We start from the raw sequence: 21,328 nt of genomic DNA, 5'->3' as shown, positions 1-21,328 counted from the left end.
GCCAGCCTGGGGGAGCCGCCTTGTGGCACGGACTCCAGACGTTAGTGCTTGGCCATCTGTCTTAAACTGGGCGTGGTGGATCCATCCGGTGCTCTCCGCCATTCTTGTCTGAGACAGGCAAAAAAGCCAGACGGCCGGGGCCTGCTTCACCAAGAACCTTCAAAACCTTCTGGACAGACCAACCAAGGGACCCAAAGGCTGACTTTTGTTCCAATGGCTTTTCCCAGCAACACTCTGGGACAGGAAAGTTCCCTACAGGGGCTGCACCAGGTGACCACGTGGCAACCAGTCAGATACCTTAAATCTGCCTGAAAGGCCAGGCAGCCTGTGCTCTCGGGGTGGCTTCTAGGCTTGACTTGGATTCTCCTCAAGCTCAATCTGCCTGATGATCTGTGTTGAAGGAGGACAGAGCTGAACAAAGAGACTTGACAGCTGCCCATTCCCTATAAGGGGCCTGAAGGGCAGATGGGACTGGGGTTTGGAGGACACCCACATGGAGGGACTAAGTTAGTGATTACAGCTCGAGGTGGCTAATCTTAGGGGTAGAGGGTGAGGAACCAGTGTAAGAGTATTCCTTCTCTCCTTCTGGGCCTGAATCCCAGCACCCTTACAGTCCCCTTTGGGCGCCTGGGAACCAGCCCAAGGAGCCGGCCCAGCAGAACAGCTGTTCTGTAGGGATGCTCTTACCGTCAGGAACTTCATCTGGTCTCTTCCTCTTCTCATACACGACAATGATCACCACGAGGATGATGATTTCAGCCAGAATTCCCAAGAAAGGCCAGAGTGGAGCCAGGTGGCTCCGTACCCTGAGGACGGTGACAAAGGAGGCAGAGCCAACGGAGTTGGTAGCATTACATTCATACTCGCCAGGGTCTTCTGTGATCTGCAGGTTCATGATGCTCAGCTCCGTGTAATTGTCCTTGTTGATGATGAAGAAGCGGCCAGAGCTGTTGACAATCTCCTGTGCAGGAGCAGAGAAAGCGAGAGAACACAAAGGTCAGAGCAGGCAAATCCGTGCCCGAGACGGGGTGACAGGGTGCTTGTCCATCCTCAGCAGGTTACTGGCTGGGACCAAGGAGCAGTGTCTAACACCGTCTTTGTCCAAGGAACTTCAAGTACTTCATCACTCACTTCCCTTCAATCTCAAAAACAGCAAATCAACAAGCTTCTAATAAAGCCAGGGCAGAAGCCTCCCCTACTATTGATCCTCTGAACTCCGCAAACTTCTGTGAAGTGAAGGGAGGTCCTACCCTATGGACCCGGAAAAGAACGACTCAATCTAGAAAATGCTGCTCCAAACACCAGGGAAGAAACTGTAACAGGGAAGGATGGAGGAGGACGGTGCAGGACCGCCTTGGTCAGGCACATATCTGGTAGCAGCAGGCCTATCAATGACTCCAGAGTCAGCACATCTACACGACGCGTCGTGAACTCTGGAAAGTCTCCCTGAACTTCTAGAAGCAATGCTAAGAAGTCAGAGTGGGGAAAATTCATAACTTTCACTTCCTTTCAGAATGACAGGGTTAAAGGAAAGTTCATTCAGTCAGTTAGCAAATATTTCCTAATGTATGCCACATGTTTTCTGTCCTGCTGAGGGGGAGGTGAGACAGAAGGGGAGAAGTATGACACAAAAATGAACAAGGAGACTGGCCTCGAGGGGAAAGCAGACCTCCAAAGGGGTAATCAGAGGGATATGGTAGAAAGCCCCAAGGTGTGAACGGAGCACTCTGGGCCACGGAGTGAGTGGCCACAGCTGGAAGGAGTCTGGGAAATCTCTGTAGAAGAGCTAACTTTCAACTAGACTGTGGGGGAGGAGGGCTGACAGAGCAGGACAGGAACGCTCCAGGCACACGTGGGAGGCAGGGTGAGACGACGCCCAGGGCCTAGGTGGAGCGGGACAGGCTTGCAGCACTGACCTCAGGGGACACTGGTAGCGGAGGAAGTGACTCATGGGCCAGTCCACAGGCAACGACTAAAGCGTGATCGGAAATAGTAGAGAGGAAAGGGGAGGACAGTCCCCACAATGATGCCTAACTATGCCGGAAATCCTGTCCACATCTGCACGAGAGCATGGCTGAAATGGGAACTCACAGCCTTCAAAATTAGAGTCATTCTGTGAAGTGTCGACTCTAGAACTTGGGAAGCTGCCAGTTTCTCTAACCCATGCTCTGCTGGCTCACTAATTTTATGTTTTTCACTTATGACCTGAGGTGATTGGTGTCATCTTTGGTCCACAAGGCTTCAATGGGTATTTTTAAAATACCATCATACGTAGGAGACTTCCACCTTTTCAATCAATGCATAATAAGATACTGGGTGGGATCTGTCCTACTGTCACAGAACTGATGAGGTATCAAAAGTACCCCATATTCCAAAGAAGAAAAAATGGCTCAAACAAAGATGGGGACAAAGTCCTTCCAAGGGCTTATGGAAAGGGAGCCCCATAAGGCTATCTCAATCATCCCCAGTCATCACCTAAACTACATTACCCAAGTCAGGCTCTAAGGCAGAAGGCAGGATTGTAGATGACAGGAAGAGAGTTAACACTTGGCACTGTATCCTTCCATCTGGCAGCCAAGAGAATCACTCTAAGTTTGGGGGCGCCAAAAAGAAAACATCTCTTTCCACTGGGTGTCTGTTCAGGCAGGCAACTGGCTGGTGCACCCTGTGCCCCTATCTTGGGAAGGAGTTACCTGAGACGAGAGGCCACAGCAGCCTACACTCCCACCACCTGAAAGCCATGCTGTTCGAGCTCCCTCCACTCCAGAGGGTCACCTTCAGGCGAGCAGACTCCAGCGGTGAGAAGCTCAGGACGAGATCGCCCACGGCTAGAGCTCAGCAGGCATCAGAGAGGTCCACTCGGCAGACCTCTCATACTGAGGGCTGGCACCCGGAAGAGCTCGCACAGCTCCCAAGAGACTGAGCACCTGGATGCATGCTGCATAGAGGCCAGTCTGTTGAGGCCACAGAAGAAGCAACAACCAAGAATGGACTACAAAAGCCAGACAAGTGAATACTTGTCCCTTCTTCCCTCCCCACACAGGACAGAGAAGCAGCCAGAGGACAGAGCAAGGACACTCCTCTGCTCTCTTTGCAGGCTGCAGGAGAGGGGGCAGGAGATAAACTGGAATGTTGGATTGGACTCAGCTCTTTAACAACAGAGAGGTCCAAGGAAGCTATGGGGCCTGTCCAGAAGAGGAAGTCAGAGAACTGCTGAAACCAGCGTCTAGGAAGACATGAAAGCATTTACTTCAGCACTCAACCAAGCTGAGGCTGTTCAGAAACTGGCTTTCAAGAGCATCAACCTAGATATAGCTTTTCTTTGTCCTGTCCCTGTTTCATTAAGTCTTCTGTCTACCGGGGGAAGAGCAGCTCGGTGGCAGAGCACATGCTCAGCACACACATGCCCCTGGGTTCAAGCCCCAGTCCCTCCACAAAAAAACAGATAAATAAAAACCTACCTACCTCCCCCCACCAAAAAAAAAAAAGTCTTCTGTCTTTCAAATGATATATAGCTTGAAAACAAGAGGAAGTAATAATGTTTTATTTTCAGTGTCTTCCAGAATACAACAGGTCTGTGGGCAGGAGAACAGCAGAACTGAAAACACCCACTGAGGACTCCGAACCGGCCCTGGCAGAAGCTCCAGGCCCCGCCCCAGGACCAGTAGAGAGAAACGGGCAGTTCCTTGCTGGCACCTTAGAGGCCCGCTCTGAAAATGCCAGCCAGCAGCAGTTTCGCCTCCCCGTTCCACCCTCGTCCCCTCACGAAGGGCTCCTCGGACCTGGTCCTCCCTGTCCGTGTGAGCGTCCTTCTCACCACTTGACATGTTATTACCGAGAGGCTGCCGAGTGGGAAGAATAACGTGCTTGAAATAAAAAAACCGGAACTGACCCTTCAGTGGGCTGGCCGTCTGCCTTGGTTAGTAGGTAGGTGATAGACTAGACGCTCTCCAGGGTCCCTCCGATTCCAAAGGCTGCCCGTCAGGAGGACGCCTGAAGGGGGCGGTGCTGGGCTCACAGCGCCGGGAGGGCTGTGTGACCCCCCACCCCCGGCAGACATCCATCGGGGGAAGCAGGAATCTAAGGCTCTGACTCCGCCAGTTTCATCAAGAGTCGCGCCACGGATTAGAAGAGCTGTTCCTTTGACCTCTTGTGAAGCAAACACTGTTGGATTCCCCACGTCTACGTTGCCCGTGGGCCCCGTCAGACTGTCCACTCCTAGCGGGTGTTTCGTGTGCTCCAGGAATATACTAGTAACCGCCTCACTGCCTTGCCGTCCCCAAAACGAGAAAGGTGCATTAAGACCACTTCAAGACCAGCATTTTCTTTAGAACAGATGGACTGGAATAATAATAAAAGTTTAAGATTGGCACAGGCTCTCCTGGTGTCCTGCCTTGAAGGCAAGCAGCCCTGCAGCTTTACTAAATCACATATAGGGCTCCGTGCTGCTCAGAGACCGTCAGTGACTTCCAGGTTCATGAGGCAGCCGTCCATGACTCTGGAAAGGGTGACCCAAGCCACACCAGCCAACGTGGCAGGCTGCGGAAACTGGTCTAGATGTCCAGCCCCCCACCCCCGGAGAAACACCAGCAGCCACGGGGACCAGGTCCGGAGAGCCAGCGCTGCCTCCTACTCACCACGAGCATACCGTTCTCCTTCTTGCGCCAGATCCACTCTGGGTGGGGGTAGCCAACTGACTTGCAGTACATCATGGCATCCTGCCCTTCGTTCTTGTTCTCGCTCCGTTTATGGCCAGTGATGTCAGGAGCAGCTGTGAGAAAGAGCATTGAATATAGTTACCATGGGAGCCTATGCTGAACAGGATACAAAGCCCCCACCTACTGGCTCAGAGCCCTGCTTCTAATATACTCGGGCTTTAGAGTCGCCCTCCCATTCAGCTTTGATAGCATGCATTTCAAGTCAGAACAGAGCAATGGAACCAACCCTATCCCCTACCTCCAGGCCACCAAAGCAGCCCAAGCAGACCCCAGGATTACAATGTGTGAAGTTCAACTAATAATACAGGGGGTCCTCCAACCGACTGTTGGAGGGCACAGGCTCAGCTGCCTTAAAGCAAGCCATCCTTTGAAGAAAATGCAAACAGCAGTTGTTATCTCTTCTACTAGTCATGATATTTTCTTAAAACACATGAACAATAATTCTGGACTGTCAAATACCATATATGCCCGTAAGGAAATGAGAGATCCCTGAGAGCAAACAAAACAGGACTAAAAATCAAGTCCTACTGCAAGGTATGGAGAAGCGGCGAGTGCGTGGAGAAGCTGTGTGATGAGCACCATCGGCCAAGGCTCTCCCAGGAAAGGGGATCCAGCAAGCGGGTCCTCACAAGGGAAGAAAGGAATGAACGGGAAATTCAGCCAGTGTCCCAAGAGGTTTTACTAGCAGCTTAAGAATCTGACTTGTACACGTGAGATGCAGTCATCTCAGTGAGCTCAGTCCCGGGGTAGTTTCTAGACAGGCTTACGGCGACTGGTCTTCTCCACTTATAAGAATCCTTCAGGAAGAAATAAACAGTGCCCACGGTTTAAATGTTAGTTAAGTTTAAAGGATTCAAGATGCCTGAGATAAGGGCTAATTCTTGGAATCTGGCCTGCTTTGCTCTCAACTGTATTTCCCACCACACCTCACCAGCTGTACTAATGTGAAAGCAGTGAAACTCAAAGTAGGCCAGACGTCACCTGGTTAAGCCGAGAAGGGGAGGAGAATCAGTAAGCCTGGTCCAGACTCCACTGTTGCTGGTTCCTTAATTCTGCGCTTCAGTTCTACACTTATTATCAAAGGGAGTAATCCTAGCCCCTGCCTACATCCAGTGTTCTTGGATAGAGAGAAAAGTGAGATGTCAAGACGTTAATACTGAGACTGTACGAGCCTATATAACTGTTACATCGTGGGCTGACCGCGTGCTTCCCCTATGACTGGCGGGCTTGGTGTGGCTTCAAAATACTCCAAAGTCCTGCTACTCTCAGACTGTGCATCCCAGACCACCTCCTAGGCACCTGGATAGTAATGGAATGAGCCAAGCTGCAAGCTGCCTTTATAGCCACTGCCTGCCAGACTAAGGCCTGCTCATTACTGCTCAGTGTGAGGTGTTTTCTGCGTAGCGCGTTATAAAGGAAATGTCCTCTCTTTGCTTTTCCAGGCATAATTCCTCACTCCAGAAAGGAGTGGGTCACGCTGGCTCAAGTTCCCATCACAGCCACTCACTCGTCTCAGGCCTACTGTTCAACCTGGTCACCCTTCCTCAGAGCTTTCTCCACTCAGTAAATCACGAAGGACCATGTTAAGCATGCCAAGGAGTAAGCTCCAGAGCCGCAGCCCAAAACAGCAGCCAGGGGTGGGGAGACACACAAGCAGAGGAGCCGCCACGTCTGCCCCTGGCTGGGTCCCCGTCACCTAACAGGCATTTGCTGAACGCTCACCACCCACCGCGTACGTCCCAGGGTAGGGGTGGGGGCCCATTCTGGTGAGGGGAATTTCAGCAGTCGTGAAGGTAAGGGAGCAGGCCACTCATCTGCAGGAAGAACACTCCAAGCAGAGGGAAAGGCAAAGGCCTCGAGGCAGAAGCGTGCTTGTTACGCACAAGGAACAGCATGGAGCAGTTCAGCTGAAACACAGTAAGCAAGGGGGAGATGGGAGGAGATGAAATCAGACAATGCGCCCAGATTGGATAGGACTTTACAGGCCAATGAAATTACTTTGGCATTTACTCTTAAGTCAGCTGGGAAGCCACTGGTGAATACTAGGTGCAGGTATGAAATTATCTGTGCGCTTCGACCGGCTCCCTCTGGCTACTGTGTGGACGACAATTACAGAGAGACAACAGCGGAAGCAAGACCGGTTAGGAGGCTTTCAGAGCAACCCAGGCACAGGAGAGGGCAGTGTGGACAAGGGCAGGGGTGGCAGAAGTGAGGAGATTCTGGATATATTTTAGAGGTTAAGTTAATGTATTTGTTAATGCACTGAATGTGGGGTGTGAGAGAAAAAGGGAGTCAAAGATGACACCAAGGTTTCTGGCCTGAGTAACTAAGAACAGAGTTGCCAGTTAGGGAGATGAGGAAGACCGCAGGAGAACTAGCACGTTTGCTTGCTTGCTTGCTTGTTTTTACTTTGTTTTGTTTGAGGGTGGAGCAATGCTGGTAGTAAAATCCAGTTCAAAGGTTAGGACATGTTAAGTTTAAGACATTTAATTATTTAACATCCGAGTGAAACTGTCAAGTAGGCAGTAGAATATCAGGCCTGGAGCACAGGGGAGTGGTCTAGGGTAGAGATGCAACTTTCAGAAGTCAGCTTATAGGTGATACATTTTTCCACTTTCATTCTCCTTTGCCCCACAGAGAATACCCACTCTGCTTACTCTGGTCCAGTTATCTGACTAATTCCAACAGTACTGTGAATTCACCAACATTAGTTTTTGCTTTAGAAGACTCATCCCTAAGAGTACACATGAGAAGGCTTAAGGCTGAGTTGGTTTATGGTTCCAGAGCCTCTAAAACGCTACTGTTCTTGAAGGCCACCACCTGGGGAGAGGGGTGGGGATGGCCTTCACCACTGCCTTGGTGCTCGGGCCGAGGAGAACACTTCTTTCCCCTTCCATTCATCCACTCCAGATTCTAGAGGCTTCTACTTACAGTGCAAAGGTGCTTTCGAGGCTACTATGTGCAGATACTACATAGGAACTGAGGCACCCCCCGCCCCACTTTACTGGCCATAGTGAAGCCTATAGGAAAGCACTGTCAATCTTTTAAGTTAGATCTACTACTGCTTTCTCCTCAGCCCAGCAAAGAATACGGAGTGAAGCTTAGGAGTAATATCCTTTCTACCTCATGTACTCAAAAGAATAATGCCCTGACTCTTCTTGGGACGGTGGAAGTATGGCTAGTGTACTAGGCAGGGAGGTGATTAACCCAAGCCACACACCCAGCTCTTACAGGGAGTGATTGTAATGATCACTTTAGCCTCTGGGTCATTGAGAAGTTTTTCCACTTCTATCTTTATGGCCGCTGCTCAATCAGAAAGTCTGTTCCTGCCCCACCAGCTGAGCAGGACAGCCAATCCCCAGCACGAAAGGTGTAGGCTCTCAGAGCATGTGTCAGCAGTGGCCAGGGAGGGCGCCCCTCAGGGCTCAGAGTCCACCTCTTACATAGCCCACAAATTCTGGTTATTATTCTCTCCAAAAGGTGGAGCCTAATTTCCCTCCCCTTGAGTATGGGCTGGACTTAGTGGCTTGATTCTAAAGAATAAAATATAGCACATATTTTATATATACATATAAATATATATTTATAAAATGTATTTACACATAGAAAACATATGTAAATTTATATACATAAAAATAGGTGTGGAACTTTGGAAACTAGCACACAAAATACAATGTGGCTTCCTCCTCACACACACACGCGCGCACTCTGTCTCTGGTCTCTCTCTGAGACCACACACTCTGAAGGAGGCTAGCTGCCACGCTGGGAAGGCACTCAGCCTATGGCGAGGCCCACGTCATGAGGAGTGAAGGCCTTCTACCGCCAGCCACTGAGGCGGCCATCTAGGAAATGCATCTTCCAGCCCCCGTCAAGTTTTCAGATGACTGAGCCCCAGCCAACAGCTTGAGAGACCCTGAGCCAGAACCACTCCACTCATCTGCTACTTCCTGCCCCACAGAAACGATGCTGTGGTAAGTATTTGTTGTTTTAAGTCACTAAGTTTGGGGGCAAATTATTATGCAGCAACAGATAACAAATACAACCACCCGATGAAGCAGACATCACCCCATTTTTATAGACCAGAAAACTCATGTTTGGTAAAGTTACTTAACATCTAAAATTATACTGGGGGTACTGGAATCCAGATTCAGGGCTGACTCTGGAGGGCATGCTTTTTGTACTTCGTCATATGGAAGAGGAAATAAGCCAAACTAGAACAGAGTCCATAAACAATAAAAAAAACATACAACATGCATTACTGGTAATTGCCCAAATGGCCTCTCTGCTTGTGGATGTACTAGAACACTCTAGGCCTGAGGTGGGACTGATCCACCTGCCAGAGTTTAAGCACTTCACGTACTACAACGTAAAGAGCTCTGAACTTCAGGTCACAGAAACGCAGCTCTATTGCGACTCTTCTTGCTCATTAGCTGAGTAAGCTAAGGCAGGTCATTTCCCCATCCTCTGAGTTTCAGTATTACTTTTGTAAAATGGGAACAAAATACCCACCTACATCATGGAGGTCTTATGGGGATTAACTTGTATCTCTCTATCAATCTAGCACTTGATTGGAGCACAGGGTCAAAACTAAAAATTTACACTGCGCTATGAGGGAAAGGAAGGGCTGGGCTAAGGCATTACTGAGTTCAGAGAAATCCGAGATGCTGACTATGATGTTTCTCCGGCTTGCTGATACAGACAGGACCTCTGTGACTCTAGTAAGGTTCACTCAGGTCAGACACTGACAAATTATAACGATTAATGGCCTAGTTATATTGGTTTCAGTGCCTCGCCTCACATGGGCTTGCCATTTAATAAGGAAGTGCTTAATCAGATCCTGCTGGTCTGCAGGCAGGTCTGAGGAGTAGGTCTGAGGAGTGGGGCAGAGCAAATACTGCCTACTTCCACTGACATTCTCAAGGAGGCACAGACTGGGCAGCAAGGAAGTAACAAAGAGATTCTTAAAAGAGATCACAGACCCACTTGAGAATTAACTGACCTTGTTAGCCACATACTCTAATCACATGAGTTAATGGATAGATCCCTCCAGTAAACTAGTGAATGGCCGATGCCAGGGTTCCAAAAGAGTCAGTTGCTCGCCAGCACCTGACCCAATTTCACTGCCTGGGCCTTTGGCTGAGGACAAAGACATGTTCCTCAGCATCCTCTGCTGCCTGACCTGCAGGCACTCAGAGCGGAGCCTCCAGCTCCTGTCTGGCTGCTGGCTACACCAAGTGTCACCTTGGGCAATGGAGACATGTTCAGCTGAAGCGGACATTAAATAAAGTTAATGCAACAGAGTTGAGACAGGGATCAAAGTATGGGGCCTCTTACCTGGACTGCTTATTTGGTGCTCACTTTTCAAAGCAGATTCATAACCTTTTCAAATTTTCAAAGAAACTCCATCCTTGAAGATACTATAAAATGTCTCATCGTACAATATACTGAGACTGCAGAGGAGGTCTCTTTGCTTCCTTTGTGCAACCCATCAAATCCCAGAGATGTCTCTGCTACAGCAAAATAGAGGCCTGGCTTAAGGCAGAGGAGAGCTAAGACCTGCTGCTAGCCAAGGGCCGCGCGAGCAGCAGCACGAGACTGGCCAAGACGGAAGCAAGCAAGCTGCTGGCCCCGGCTCAGAAATTACACCGAGGAGGCGCGTCAGTGGCTGTGAAGAGCAGAGCAGCCTGTACTCTGCAGACGAGGCTCGCCCTCTCCTGCAGGTGGAGCTACTGAGTAGGACGCGCTGAAGTCTCCCCTAAGACAGTGATTCTAACCCTGTCTGTAGACTGTCGTTGTCCCGAGTGCTTTTAATAAGCCTGATGCCCAGGCCACATTTCACACACATTAAATCAAGTTTGAGAACCACTGCTCTAACACCTTTCCTGGTGTGAGTGTCCGAGATCAGTGGACTATGAGGAGGGAAGTTCCCTTCCAACAGGGAGGTGAATGAGTGGAGGTGTGGGGGGCACTAAGGTGACATTCCCGAAGCTGAAACACTGACAGTCACTACCACTAGGAACAGAAGCTTAGAAATCATTTCCTTCAATAACCCAGCCTCTCATCTGTGTCCGTATAAGGGAACCACAGCGCTTCAGCGCCTTACAGAGCCTTCGAGACCAGCTGCCTCGACCTGCTTCGTCACACATCTGGGGAATCTGAGGCCCAAGGGAGGAAAGTGACTAGTCAGGGTCATGGTGAGTTTTTAATGGGAGGGCTGGGAATAGAAGCCACTTCTTCTAACTCTCAATCCAACACGTTTTAATTGTTACATGCTAAACACAAGAGTGTGGCTCAGTGCCTGGGAGCACAGGCTCTGGCTCCACTGGTTAACTCTGTCACACTGAACACCTCATTCAGCCTCCTCAAGCTTCAGCTTTCTCACCTGGAAAGCGGAGATAATAATGACATTTCCCTCAGAGAGTCGTGAAGACTACAGGAAAGGGACAGGTAACGAACGCATCCAGCACGGTGCCCACACACAGTACGTGTGTAATGACGTTCGCTGTTCTTATTCTTACTAAGGGAGGGCAGGGTAGCACCCTGAAGAGAGGAGAATAAAGAACAGGTGGTTACTTGGGCTAAGGCTGACGTTCAAAATGATCAAAAGCAGCTTCAAGACATTACTGTTACGCTTTCAAAGACTTTTCAAATCGGGGCAATTCTGACTCAGAATCAGCTTTGACATCAGCTCTGACCTAAACTATGTCACAACCTCTAAACATCTTCACCTGTCAAACTAGCTGCCTGCTGAACGAAGAAATGAGCGTAATACTGCATGCTGCGGGTGCTGCCCAAATGCGAGATGTGTGTTATCACTCTTACTAATCATGTTTGTCGCCATCACCACACAGTTTGACTCAACCGGGTGACTTTTGATACATCACTTGTAAGGCCGTGCGACAGAGTATGAAACAGGGATGCAGGGCAAGGTCACTTCTAGAAATCCTAACACTTCGTCGTAATATTCAAATAGAAAGAAAGCTAAGAAGTGGGGAGGAGAAAAACAAGATCAGTCTTGGCTTTCACAGCCACCAAAAGACTGAAACTCACCTGAAATGTCCAGCGAGAGGGGGTGATAATGATGGGCCCAAGAGGACACCAGATCTAGCCCTTCGTGGGGCTGGGATGTGCCTTTCACAAGAGGCAGTGGCATTTTTGGTGCAGAGGACTTGACGACCTCCAAAATCCTTGTCTAAAAAGAGCAATAAAACTCAAACTCTGTTTCCTGGCTTAATCAGAATGGCTGAGGAGTAAAGACAGGATCTGGGAGTCATGAGGGGGACTTTCTCTTTGTAACTTCGTAAATTACACAGGAAATTTTAATTTGCTTTATGAGTACTTTTTTTAATTTCAGAAAAGGAAGAAGGGAAGGAGGAGGAAGTAAGGATTAGAAAGGTTGAGTAATTACAGAGGGAGCAAATTCAACACTATTCATTCAAGAATGCTGTATAGTGAAGTGTGGAGTCTCTGACAGACACAACCTCTGAAGAATCAAAAAGCTCAAAAAGGAAAGAGATGCCTCCCTAGAGAGACCTAAGCTGCCCCGAGAGGCCGGGCTGTGGGGCAGAGGTCCCATGAGGTCTAGTCATTGCCGTCTCCTGTCCCCTAGCCAGCCCTGCCCCGCCTTCCACCCCCAGTGTCTGCTCAGGTCACCTGCCCAATACCTAAGAAATGTAATCCTCAACAGTAACAGTATCTTCCTGTTTACACTGTGCCTCATTCTTGTCCTTGAAAAAAAACTAAACCCTACTTCAGAGGCAAGGCCTTCCCTAATACATGCACATATGACATCCTCAAAATTCCTTTCTTGACAGGGAGCCATAGGTTAGGCTGGAAAAGCACTGCCGCCTTAGGTCTGCTCCCAGACATGTCTCCCTCCCTCTAATTCCTTCACCCTTCTTTTCTTTCGTGCACTGCAAGTAACTCAAGATTTGTCACCAGACACAGACTAGCCAGGGAGGGGCAAGTCCTTCACTCCCAACAGTGTTGAGTCCAGAAAGCAGCTTTGGGGAAGTTCTCAACTGCAGGGAAGGCCAGACGGGGAAGAAAAGGGCTGAGTGTAGAGTAAGTGCTAAGGGGGGTGTGTCTCTCTACGTGCACGTATGTGCCTGGTCTGAATCACACTATCCTGAAATGCCGACTTACTTAAAGCCACTCCTTTCAGCAGAGGTCACTTATGTTTCCTGAATCCCCGAATGTGTCTGTTCTTGAGTACGAACCATCTCTTACCTCTCAATACTCAGCCGAGTTTTCAGATCATTACAGCTATAAAAAGATACCTGTCTCTTACCTGACCCTAGGGGCACTGAGGAAATAAAATGAGAGTTGATGTGAAAATGCTTTGGGACTAACACACACACCGCACTCTAAATTCAAGGCAGTTTTCTACCCCAGCCACGACTGGGAGCCAGCTTAGAACATGATCCTGGGCCTATGGCAAACCTTTTTAAGCTTACACAGGAAAAGCCAAATGTTCAGTTTTTACCAGACCAAACTCTCTCTAACCTGAAAGACATTAAGCATTCAGCTGTCTTTATCCAGGTGTTAGGGGCTAGAGGGAAAAGACAACTAGAATTTCTAGAAGTCTATATGAATTTTCTTGAAAGACTAACGTATCTGTGTAAGCTCGTCCCAGAATATGGTTTAGGGTTACATAGAGCAGCGTTCTCTTAAGGTCTGCTTCTTTACAACCAGGGTGCTGGCACCTGCCCAGTCCTCCTCGCCGGGCGCCTTCGTTATGGTGAGAGAACTGTGAGCGTGTGCCTTCCTCAGAGGACGCTCCTGCCTGTGCCCGCCAGACCACCTTAGCTGGTAAAGAGGGTGTCAGGAAAGATGCCTCTGGAGCCAGTGAACCAACCCCACCTTCTCTAGTAGCCAAACCAATGGAAAAATGACCTCTGATTCCCCTCCTGAAAACGCTTCTCAGAAATCAACACCAAATCAGTAACGATTAGGGTTAGTCAGGACTTGCAATTGTACATAATTACCCTTCAGACTTCGGAGAGCTGACTAACTAGACACACCACTTTCCCTCCCTCACCCGTCCTGTTCCCTCTGCACTTGGACTTTGCACCAGAGGCTCAGCCTGGAGCGCTGCAGGGCCTCAGGTCTCACAGGGAGGAGTGAGACGTCGCTGTAGCTCAGCTCACCCAGGCGGGAAGGGCCTCAGCTGGCTTAGAGACAATGCTTTCTCACACCTTCACCCTCATCGTGAGCAACTGTGGCATTCTTCAAGAACAGAGAGAAACCCAGATCTCTCCAAGAAAAGCTACTGAATTAATCAAACCCCAGGTCCTCTGGCCTGTGTGGACTGTAACCATGCCACCATGACTCAGCGCCCTCAGGCATTTAGAATTCAAACTGGCAGCTGGGAGGCACTGGCCGTCCTTTCGTCAACTCACAAGTTAGGGCTGTGTCACCAAGACACTACTTTCATTTAATAACATCATACATATATCAGAAACTTTGAATGTATCAAAGCTTTCTTTGAATCTGAATTTTCAGTCTTCCAAATATTTTAAGAAAAACCTGCATGCCTGCCTTATAGGCTGTTCCCATTTCCTAAATTTATCCTTCCAGCTTCTAGGGAGCTAGAGGACAAGTCTGTGTCCTTTCTAAGTAAAATGAAAAGGACTGGAAAACCCCTCCTCTCTCCAGTCTAACCTCAAACAGTAGCCCTGCCTCCCCATGATCATTTTATAAAACGGAGAAACACGGGAATGGGAGTCAGGACCTGGGTTCTGTGCTAAGTCGGCCACAAACTGTGACACAGAGCCAGTGGTTTCACTGTTCTGGGTTTTGGCTGCTTCTTTGAAATGACACAGGAAAGCTAGGTTAAATGACGGTAGGTGGCTCTGACCCTACTGGCCTGTAGTGGAACTTCCAGCTACACCCTCATCTGTAAGGTGCCATGCCCCCAGAGCTCCTGTTAAAATTCTAACGAATTATCCACAAACAGCTGATGTTCACACTGTCCTTTGGCAAATCCTGCTGGTCCACTGGAGACACCTGCGTAATAACACCTGTAAGGCACTGTTCTATGAGCTCTACGTAAGGCCGAACCATGTGAAGCTGCCAACGTTCAAACATTTTTTAAACTACAAAAACAGCAACTGCGTATGGTTCAACCTACTATATTAATTAATTTATCTCCCTAACTAACCCATGTGCCACGCAGTAGGTTTTACAAGTGAGGAAATGGAAGCACAGAGAAGTTCACAGCTCGCCACGTCACGTAGCTAGATGATGGGGTGTGGATTTAAACCCGGGCAGTTGGACTCCTGAGCCTGTGGTTCTAACCACAGCATTATATTGCCTCCCGTAACGGAAACAAGAAGAGCTTGAAGACTGAAGTCCAGACCAAGGCAGTGTCTCGGAAAGAAAGTGAGAGGCTCACGCTGCAGCCTCTGTTGGGTTGTACCTTTCACTTCAATTGTGGCATTTGCTTTAGGAGCACTGACAAAGTGATATACACAGTGGTATTCGCCTGAATCCTCAGCTCTCGGCTTATTGATCCTGCAGAGATGAGAAGAAAAATCAAGTGAGGAAGCTGGGAACAGTCAAAATATACAACAAAAGGAGAATCAAGGGGCAACCAGGGACCCTGCTCTACAAATTAATGCATGAATGCAACTCACCTCCTCTTAACTAAAAGCAAAAACCTCCCTCTGTATATCCCAAAACATGAATATTTTACTCCTTACTGGGTGTCAGGAATACAAAGACAGTCCCTAATCTTTAGGTGCTCCAGTCTGTTGGGAGAAATAAGCTGCAAAATAAGTGATCAAAACGGCAGGCTCTACAAAGTACTATAATCTAGATTTAGACGCACAGGATGGAGCCATCACTAAAACTTCTTGCTCATATGGTGGTTCCAGACAAATAAATGAGAACAAAAAAAAGCAAATCTTTTCCTGTGCGTAAGACTTTGTTTTGGTAGTACTGTTCTTCCCATCCTGTATTTTAGCAGCATGCCTTTCAGTAAGTCTACTCACTAACAGGACACAGGAATAGTTAAAAAAAAAAAAAACCAAACTGCCATCAGAGCATCAGCCACAGAGATGCAAAGAAGCCTGAAATGTTTAAGGCTTTTAGCTGCACCTAGAACTCCAGGACCCTGCGTGACCTGGCCCCTCCCTGGCCTCATCTCAGCCACTTTCCAGCCCTGCTGGTCTCCAGTTTTTCAATGTGCTGAGCTTATTCCTTTCTCAAAACCCTGACACAAGACGTTCCTTTATACGCAGTGCTCTTCCCGTCACTCAGCCTAACGCCTTTCCATCAGCCTGGGCTTGTGTGTCACTTCCTCCCACCCCTAAGCCAAGTGCCAGCCCCCTCCCTGACGTTCTCTCTCAGAGTACACTGAAATTCTTCACGGTACTCATCACAATGTGTAATTATGTATTTGTGGGACTGCTTGATGAATGTCTGTTTTCTCAACAGACCAAGTTCTATGTGGATAGGAACTGTTTATTTGGTGCACAGTTCTATACACACAGCCTGGTGCCTGGAATATAACAGAAAAATAAGTAAACAAGTGAATGAACACAAACTTAAGAGTGCACAGCTGTGCACAGATCTAAACCAAGTCAAGCAGAGTGAAAGGAAGGACTGTAAGAAGTATGTATGACCAGAACAGCATTTCCTCTGAATCCCACAGCGCAATCTTAAACAAGCTTTCTTGCCCCTGAAGATCAGCTTCAAATCAGCTCAGTTCACTCTGGTGCAGACACACCCCACACAAATACATGCAGAAAGGCTTGTGTGTAAGTGCAGAAAATAGAGAAAAACAGCTTCCAGATCAGAAAACAAGCTTACTTAGCTCCTGCTCTTTTGCTCAGTGGTTAAAATATGATACTTATGATGGTCAAAATCTCCACTGTATTAGTTAATGTCTGAGAAAAACGCCTAACCTCAAACACTGACTGGCTAAATGCAGGTATCCATCTTACCATTCATCTTAAAAAAGAAACAAGAGACTATGGCTCAGGAGACACAGCCCATCCTCAGGACTGTCTCAGCATATCCACAGCAGCGTAATATTCTGAGGAGCTGTCAAGAGTCTTCTCAACTTGACACAAGTGCTGCTTCTTACATCAGTATGCTCCCAATGGGAAAACAGACACAAGTCAGCTGCTCCTGGCAAATGTTCCACAGTTTGGAGGAGCAGCTGCAGCTAAATCTTTAGGGCTTAGACTGACTGTAAGTTCCTTGAGAAGATGACTCTCAAACTTGAGGCCATGCCTACGGGCTCAAAATCTCCCCATATTTCTTTCAACTGGCTACTGGGAAGCAATTAAAGCAAATCGAAAATGTCCCTGCAGGCTAAACAGAAGCAGGGTCTTGAGACTGGCTCTATGGTTGACTTCTTAAGTGGCCCACGGGACTTACCAGTTGTTACTCTACAAAATATGGGAGAACACAGATTCCCTCAACAACTCTGACAATGCAGAATGCCCTGGAGAATTTCATGTAGGCTGAGGAAAAAGGAAGAGGTATTTTATAAATGCCTCAACTTCATATGCTCGTGCTCAGACTTTATATAATTATAGTTCAAAGCTTTGTAGGTGACTCAGTACAAGACCCAAGAGAAAGATGATTGGATGTCTGGTAACCTGAAAGAGGTATTAAACAACAACAACAACAACTTGTGAAACTAAGGGACAGACCAAGAAGAGATACCTTTTATTCCACCCAGTATCTATGTGACTAAACTTTACAATCTATGAGGGTATAGCTGAGGCTGTACTTCCAATTTTAAATCAGAAGAAACTACAGTGGAGACAGTACCCTGCCACTAAATGGTATAATATAGCAGGGGAAAAAATGACCTAGATTCTAGAAAGTCAAAAGACGTGGAACCTAGACTTCGTTCTGCAGCATAGCCTTGAAAGCAGTCAAGAGTTATTATTCTTTGAGTCTCAGTTTCCTCACTCCCCCCCAAAAAGAGGAGGCTCCACAAATTAATGTGGGTCCATTAAATAAAGGGTATGAAATGACCTCAATTCTGCAAAATACTGCAGGATGTCCTTGCTACAGCTGGGTACACAGGTTTTCCTGGTCTCACTCTAGTGAGCTCTTTCTTTGCACTGCATCATCCTGACAAATAGGATTATCCGATCCTTTTCAACAAGGAACAAACTACTCTGAAAAGTAAAGTGCTATATGTTCTAAATATTCCAGAAAAGCATCAAATCATTGGGTGCTGGGTCACTTCAGCCAGCAAATATCCCCTTTCACCAAGGATACTTCCAGGCTACCATCCTTTTCCAGATCACTAAAGAACCCTGTATCCACCAGTCCTGATCAGGTTATGGTCAGATTAAACACTCCTAAAAGGAAATTTACTAGGAAATCTACTCAGTAGAAAGATCACTTAGGGTGACCTTGCTCTAGAGTCCTGATTTCAATTTCAATCCGATTCCTCAAACCACTGGATTAAGTCCAGAGACCTGCATTTAACTGTGGCTTTTTTATTGCCTAGCATTGTTACCCTAATCAAATCACTCCCAATGCCCTCAGCCGCTCTACTATCATAGTGACGGGATCTTTTATGGCTCTCAAACCTGGCTGCTCACTAGCATCATTTGGAAATCTTTTCTAGATTCCTGGGCCCCACCCCAGGCATATGGGATTAGACTCTCCAGGGGAGGACCATACGTATCTCACGTCTCTCCCACATGCATAATTATAGATTATAATTGTCAAGTAAGCTCAACGATGTTCCCCCCATCTTCCCAGGAGCTGCTAGCCCCTCTCACCTGTATTCCATGTTGCTGGCATTCTTACGAGTGGCGGTCAGTTCTACCCCATTCTTTGTCCAATAGCTGTATGTAAGGGTGTGGGAGTTGGAGGTGAGGTTACACTGCAGGGTGACAGGGGGCGAAGAGCTGTCTCGAATAACGATCTCTTCACTGGTGACAATCCTTGGCTCTGTAATAAGAGTGCACAATGATAGGGAGCCACAGTTTCAGCCTCTGCAGCCCTGGCCTGAGAGTTGGATGGGGCAGGATGGGGAGACTAGAGTAAGAGGGAGGGCAGACAGGACCACATGAGGAGTTTCACTTTACCACTTTGGAGGAAGTCAAGAAAGGAAAAACAATGATTATAAGCAAATGACCACTAGCGCAGACAACAGCCTGAAGACCAGTTAGCCTGGACGTGAAAAGAATGGGAGTATTATGGATGCTTGTACTGGCAACACTCCACTTACGCTTTTGAATACCACCATTTTCTGAGATAAGAACCACCAACTAATCGGCTTCAGTTAGAAAACCAGGTTCCACCTTGCAGGTCTGAAGACAAAGGCAGTATCATTGAGGTGACTAACAAACTCCCTACGGAGTCACTAGGCCTGGAACAGTAATAACTGTAATTAGGTAATACATGTATGGCTTTTCCCACATTTAAATCTGAAAAATCTATGGCAAACAAGCCATGGCCATTAATTATGCAGAAAAAGACAGTGTAGATCCTAGAAGCAAATTTCCTGTTGGAAGTCTACTGCATTTTCCAAATTTTGCCGAGAGAAAATTCCTAAGGAAGCGTCAGTTCTTCTCTCCAGCCCGTATTTATTCCCAAGACAACTTTTTTTTCAGAATTGCACTTTAGAACACTTTCCATCGTGAGATAATATAACTAGAATGCAGTATGTGTTGCTATTATGGGCTCCTAGAATTTTAGAGCTGAAAGGCCCTTAGAGTTCAAGGAATCCCACTCTTAAAGAGCTAGAAAGGTAACATGACTTGAGCAAGGCCTAATTACTGTTAGTGGCAAAGCTGGGCCTAGAAAACACGTCTGACCAAATTATTTGTCCCTCCCCCCACAACCCCAAAACACCCCCCATACACTTCCAGCCCAGGGCAAGTTAATACTTCGTCTTCTGGTTCTGTCCTGGGCTTAGATAACCTGGGATCACTAGTTTAATATCTAGAAAAATAATCTATTTGAGTCAAATACTGTAACACACTGAGCGTAAACTTTCTAAGGCACAGTATCAGCATCCTTCCTGGAAGGCTCACCCTCTCAGCACGTGCAACTCCATCACTGCAGCGAAGGCAAGACGTCTGCTGTCTTTCACTGTTGTCGTTTATCTTTACCTTTTCCCAGGGTGAGTTCTTTTGGCCAAACATTTTCAGGTAGAGTCTAAACCAGCCATCTTTTCCCAACCACAATTAGAGGTGTTTACCCTTTTATTTTTTTTCTGACTCCTTCTCAGAAATCCTTGACTAACTTGCCACTTCCCTGCACCTGGCTACTTCCTGTCTACACTCTGTAGCAGCTCCCTGACACCATTTTGTTCAGTATAATGCTGACTCCTGAGGACAAAACTTCACCGAAGTTCCCTTCACTGAAACTAAGCTTTGTTCATTGTGCAGGAAGGGGGAGAGGATGGAGAAGTCATGGGACACTTGAAAAATGTAATGCCCAAGGACCTCCTAAGCAGTGTGACAGTTCTGTCAAAGCTCATACTGTCAAAGGAACTTGTGACAAATACAGCAAATCCTCAAGTTTGCTCAAATAAACTGGTTCTCACTATTCTCCAACTCTGGCAAAAGGATAGCGGTTATCTTCCATTCAGCACTGGGCCTTACTGGTAACGTCACACAGGGTCTCTAGTACAGATAATGGAGGCATAGCAGCCACTAAGACAGAAGCAGATGCATGTCAACACGTTAGCGCAGTGGTGTCCCATGGTTTCCAAGACACACTGGACAGAAGCCAAATCCCTGGGCCTTAAGTCGAGCAGAACGGCTGCAAATCCTGCAATGGAAGGCGCACACACACCATCAGCAGAAAGCATCACAACTCCAGGAAAAACCAAAACCAAGCAAAAAACAAAAGAGAGAAAAAGAGAGAACCAGTACTCCACAGAAATTAAAAAATATAAAGGCAACATTAAAACCCAAGCACACTTTTAGGTTTTTACTGAATTTTTATTATCCAATTTCATTTTCTGTCCCAGTTGGGACTCTCCTTCTGGGTCTTCCTCTGAGACTGCACTGAGACAGGGTCAACTCTGAGACTGAGGCCAAGAGCTTCCAGATGTTTAAATACAAGGAGGCCACAGCAAATGCTGCTCTTACCTGTGGTGATGCAAGCGACCACTGTAGCTCGGGGAGAGTAAGAGGCTGATGAAAGCAACCTGGTAGACTTTCTGCCAAGAATTCTCAGAAGGCAAAGGAAAGCACTTTTTCCCTTAAGCGTTAAAGATCCAGGAGAGAGTCAGCTGGGAGCAAGTTGATAATTTTAATAGGTTTAAATATGATTCTGCACCACAGGAGGGTTGCGGGGTGGGGTGACCTCCCTCCTGTGATTGCTGTATATGGAAACCAGCGCTAGACCAAGCTCCTGGGCCATGGTACCACATCTGCATTCTGCACCAGGATGAAGGTGGGACACTTATTTCTGGTCAAATATTGGTGGTTGAGCATTGCCCGTGACAGTCCAAGAGAGATGAACGGTTTAGGAGAAACTCAAAAGTTCTTACCTGCCACTGACTCTTATTTAGAAGCAGTGGCTAGGAGACCCTTAGCCTAGCCATCATTCATATGCAGAACATGCTACGGACAGAGATAACCTAAAAACTGGGCACATTTCTCTTCCTGGCTTAC

General features: G+C 47.6%; 2 protein-coding genes across 6 annotated transcripts in view; one reads left to right on the top strand and one right to left on the bottom strand.

Annotated features, from left to right (window-relative positions):
- Positions 1-3,892, top strand: part of REC114 (REC114 meiotic recombination protein) — a 69,474-nt gene extending 65,582 nt beyond the window's left edge. For all 4 annotated transcript variants that reach the window (XM_072951069.1, XM_072951066.1, XM_072951067.1 and 1 more), the window contains one exon: positions 3,554-3,892. In XM_072951069.1, the coding sequence (XP_072807170.1) occupies positions 3,554-3,862 (309 nt within the window). In that variant the 3' untranslated portion in view covers positions 3,863-3,892. The remainder of the gene's footprint in view (positions 1-3,553) is intronic.
- Positions 1-21,328, bottom strand: part of NPTN (neuroplastin) — a 65,027-nt gene that overhangs the window by 8,668 nt on the left and 35,031 nt on the right. For both annotated transcript variants that reach the window (XM_072951071.1, XM_031691666.2), the window contains exons 2-5: positions 18,476-18,647; positions 15,139-15,233; positions 4,638-4,771; positions 688-961 (exon numbers count right to left, since the gene is read on the bottom strand). In XM_072951071.1, coding sequence (XP_072807172.1) covers positions 688-961; positions 4,638-4,771; positions 15,139-15,233; positions 18,476-18,647 — 675 coding nt within the window. The remainder of the gene's footprint in view (positions 1-687; positions 962-4,637; positions 4,772-15,138; positions 15,234-18,475; positions 18,648-21,328) is intronic.

This window comes from Vicugna pacos, chromosome 27, assembly GCF_048564905.1.
Source record: "Vicugna pacos chromosome 27, VicPac4, whole genome shotgun sequence".
NCBI classification, from domain to species: domain Eukaryota; kingdom Metazoa; phylum Chordata; class Mammalia; order Artiodactyla; family Camelidae; genus Vicugna; species Vicugna pacos.
This window is presented reverse-complemented; position numbering and strand designations above follow the sequence as displayed.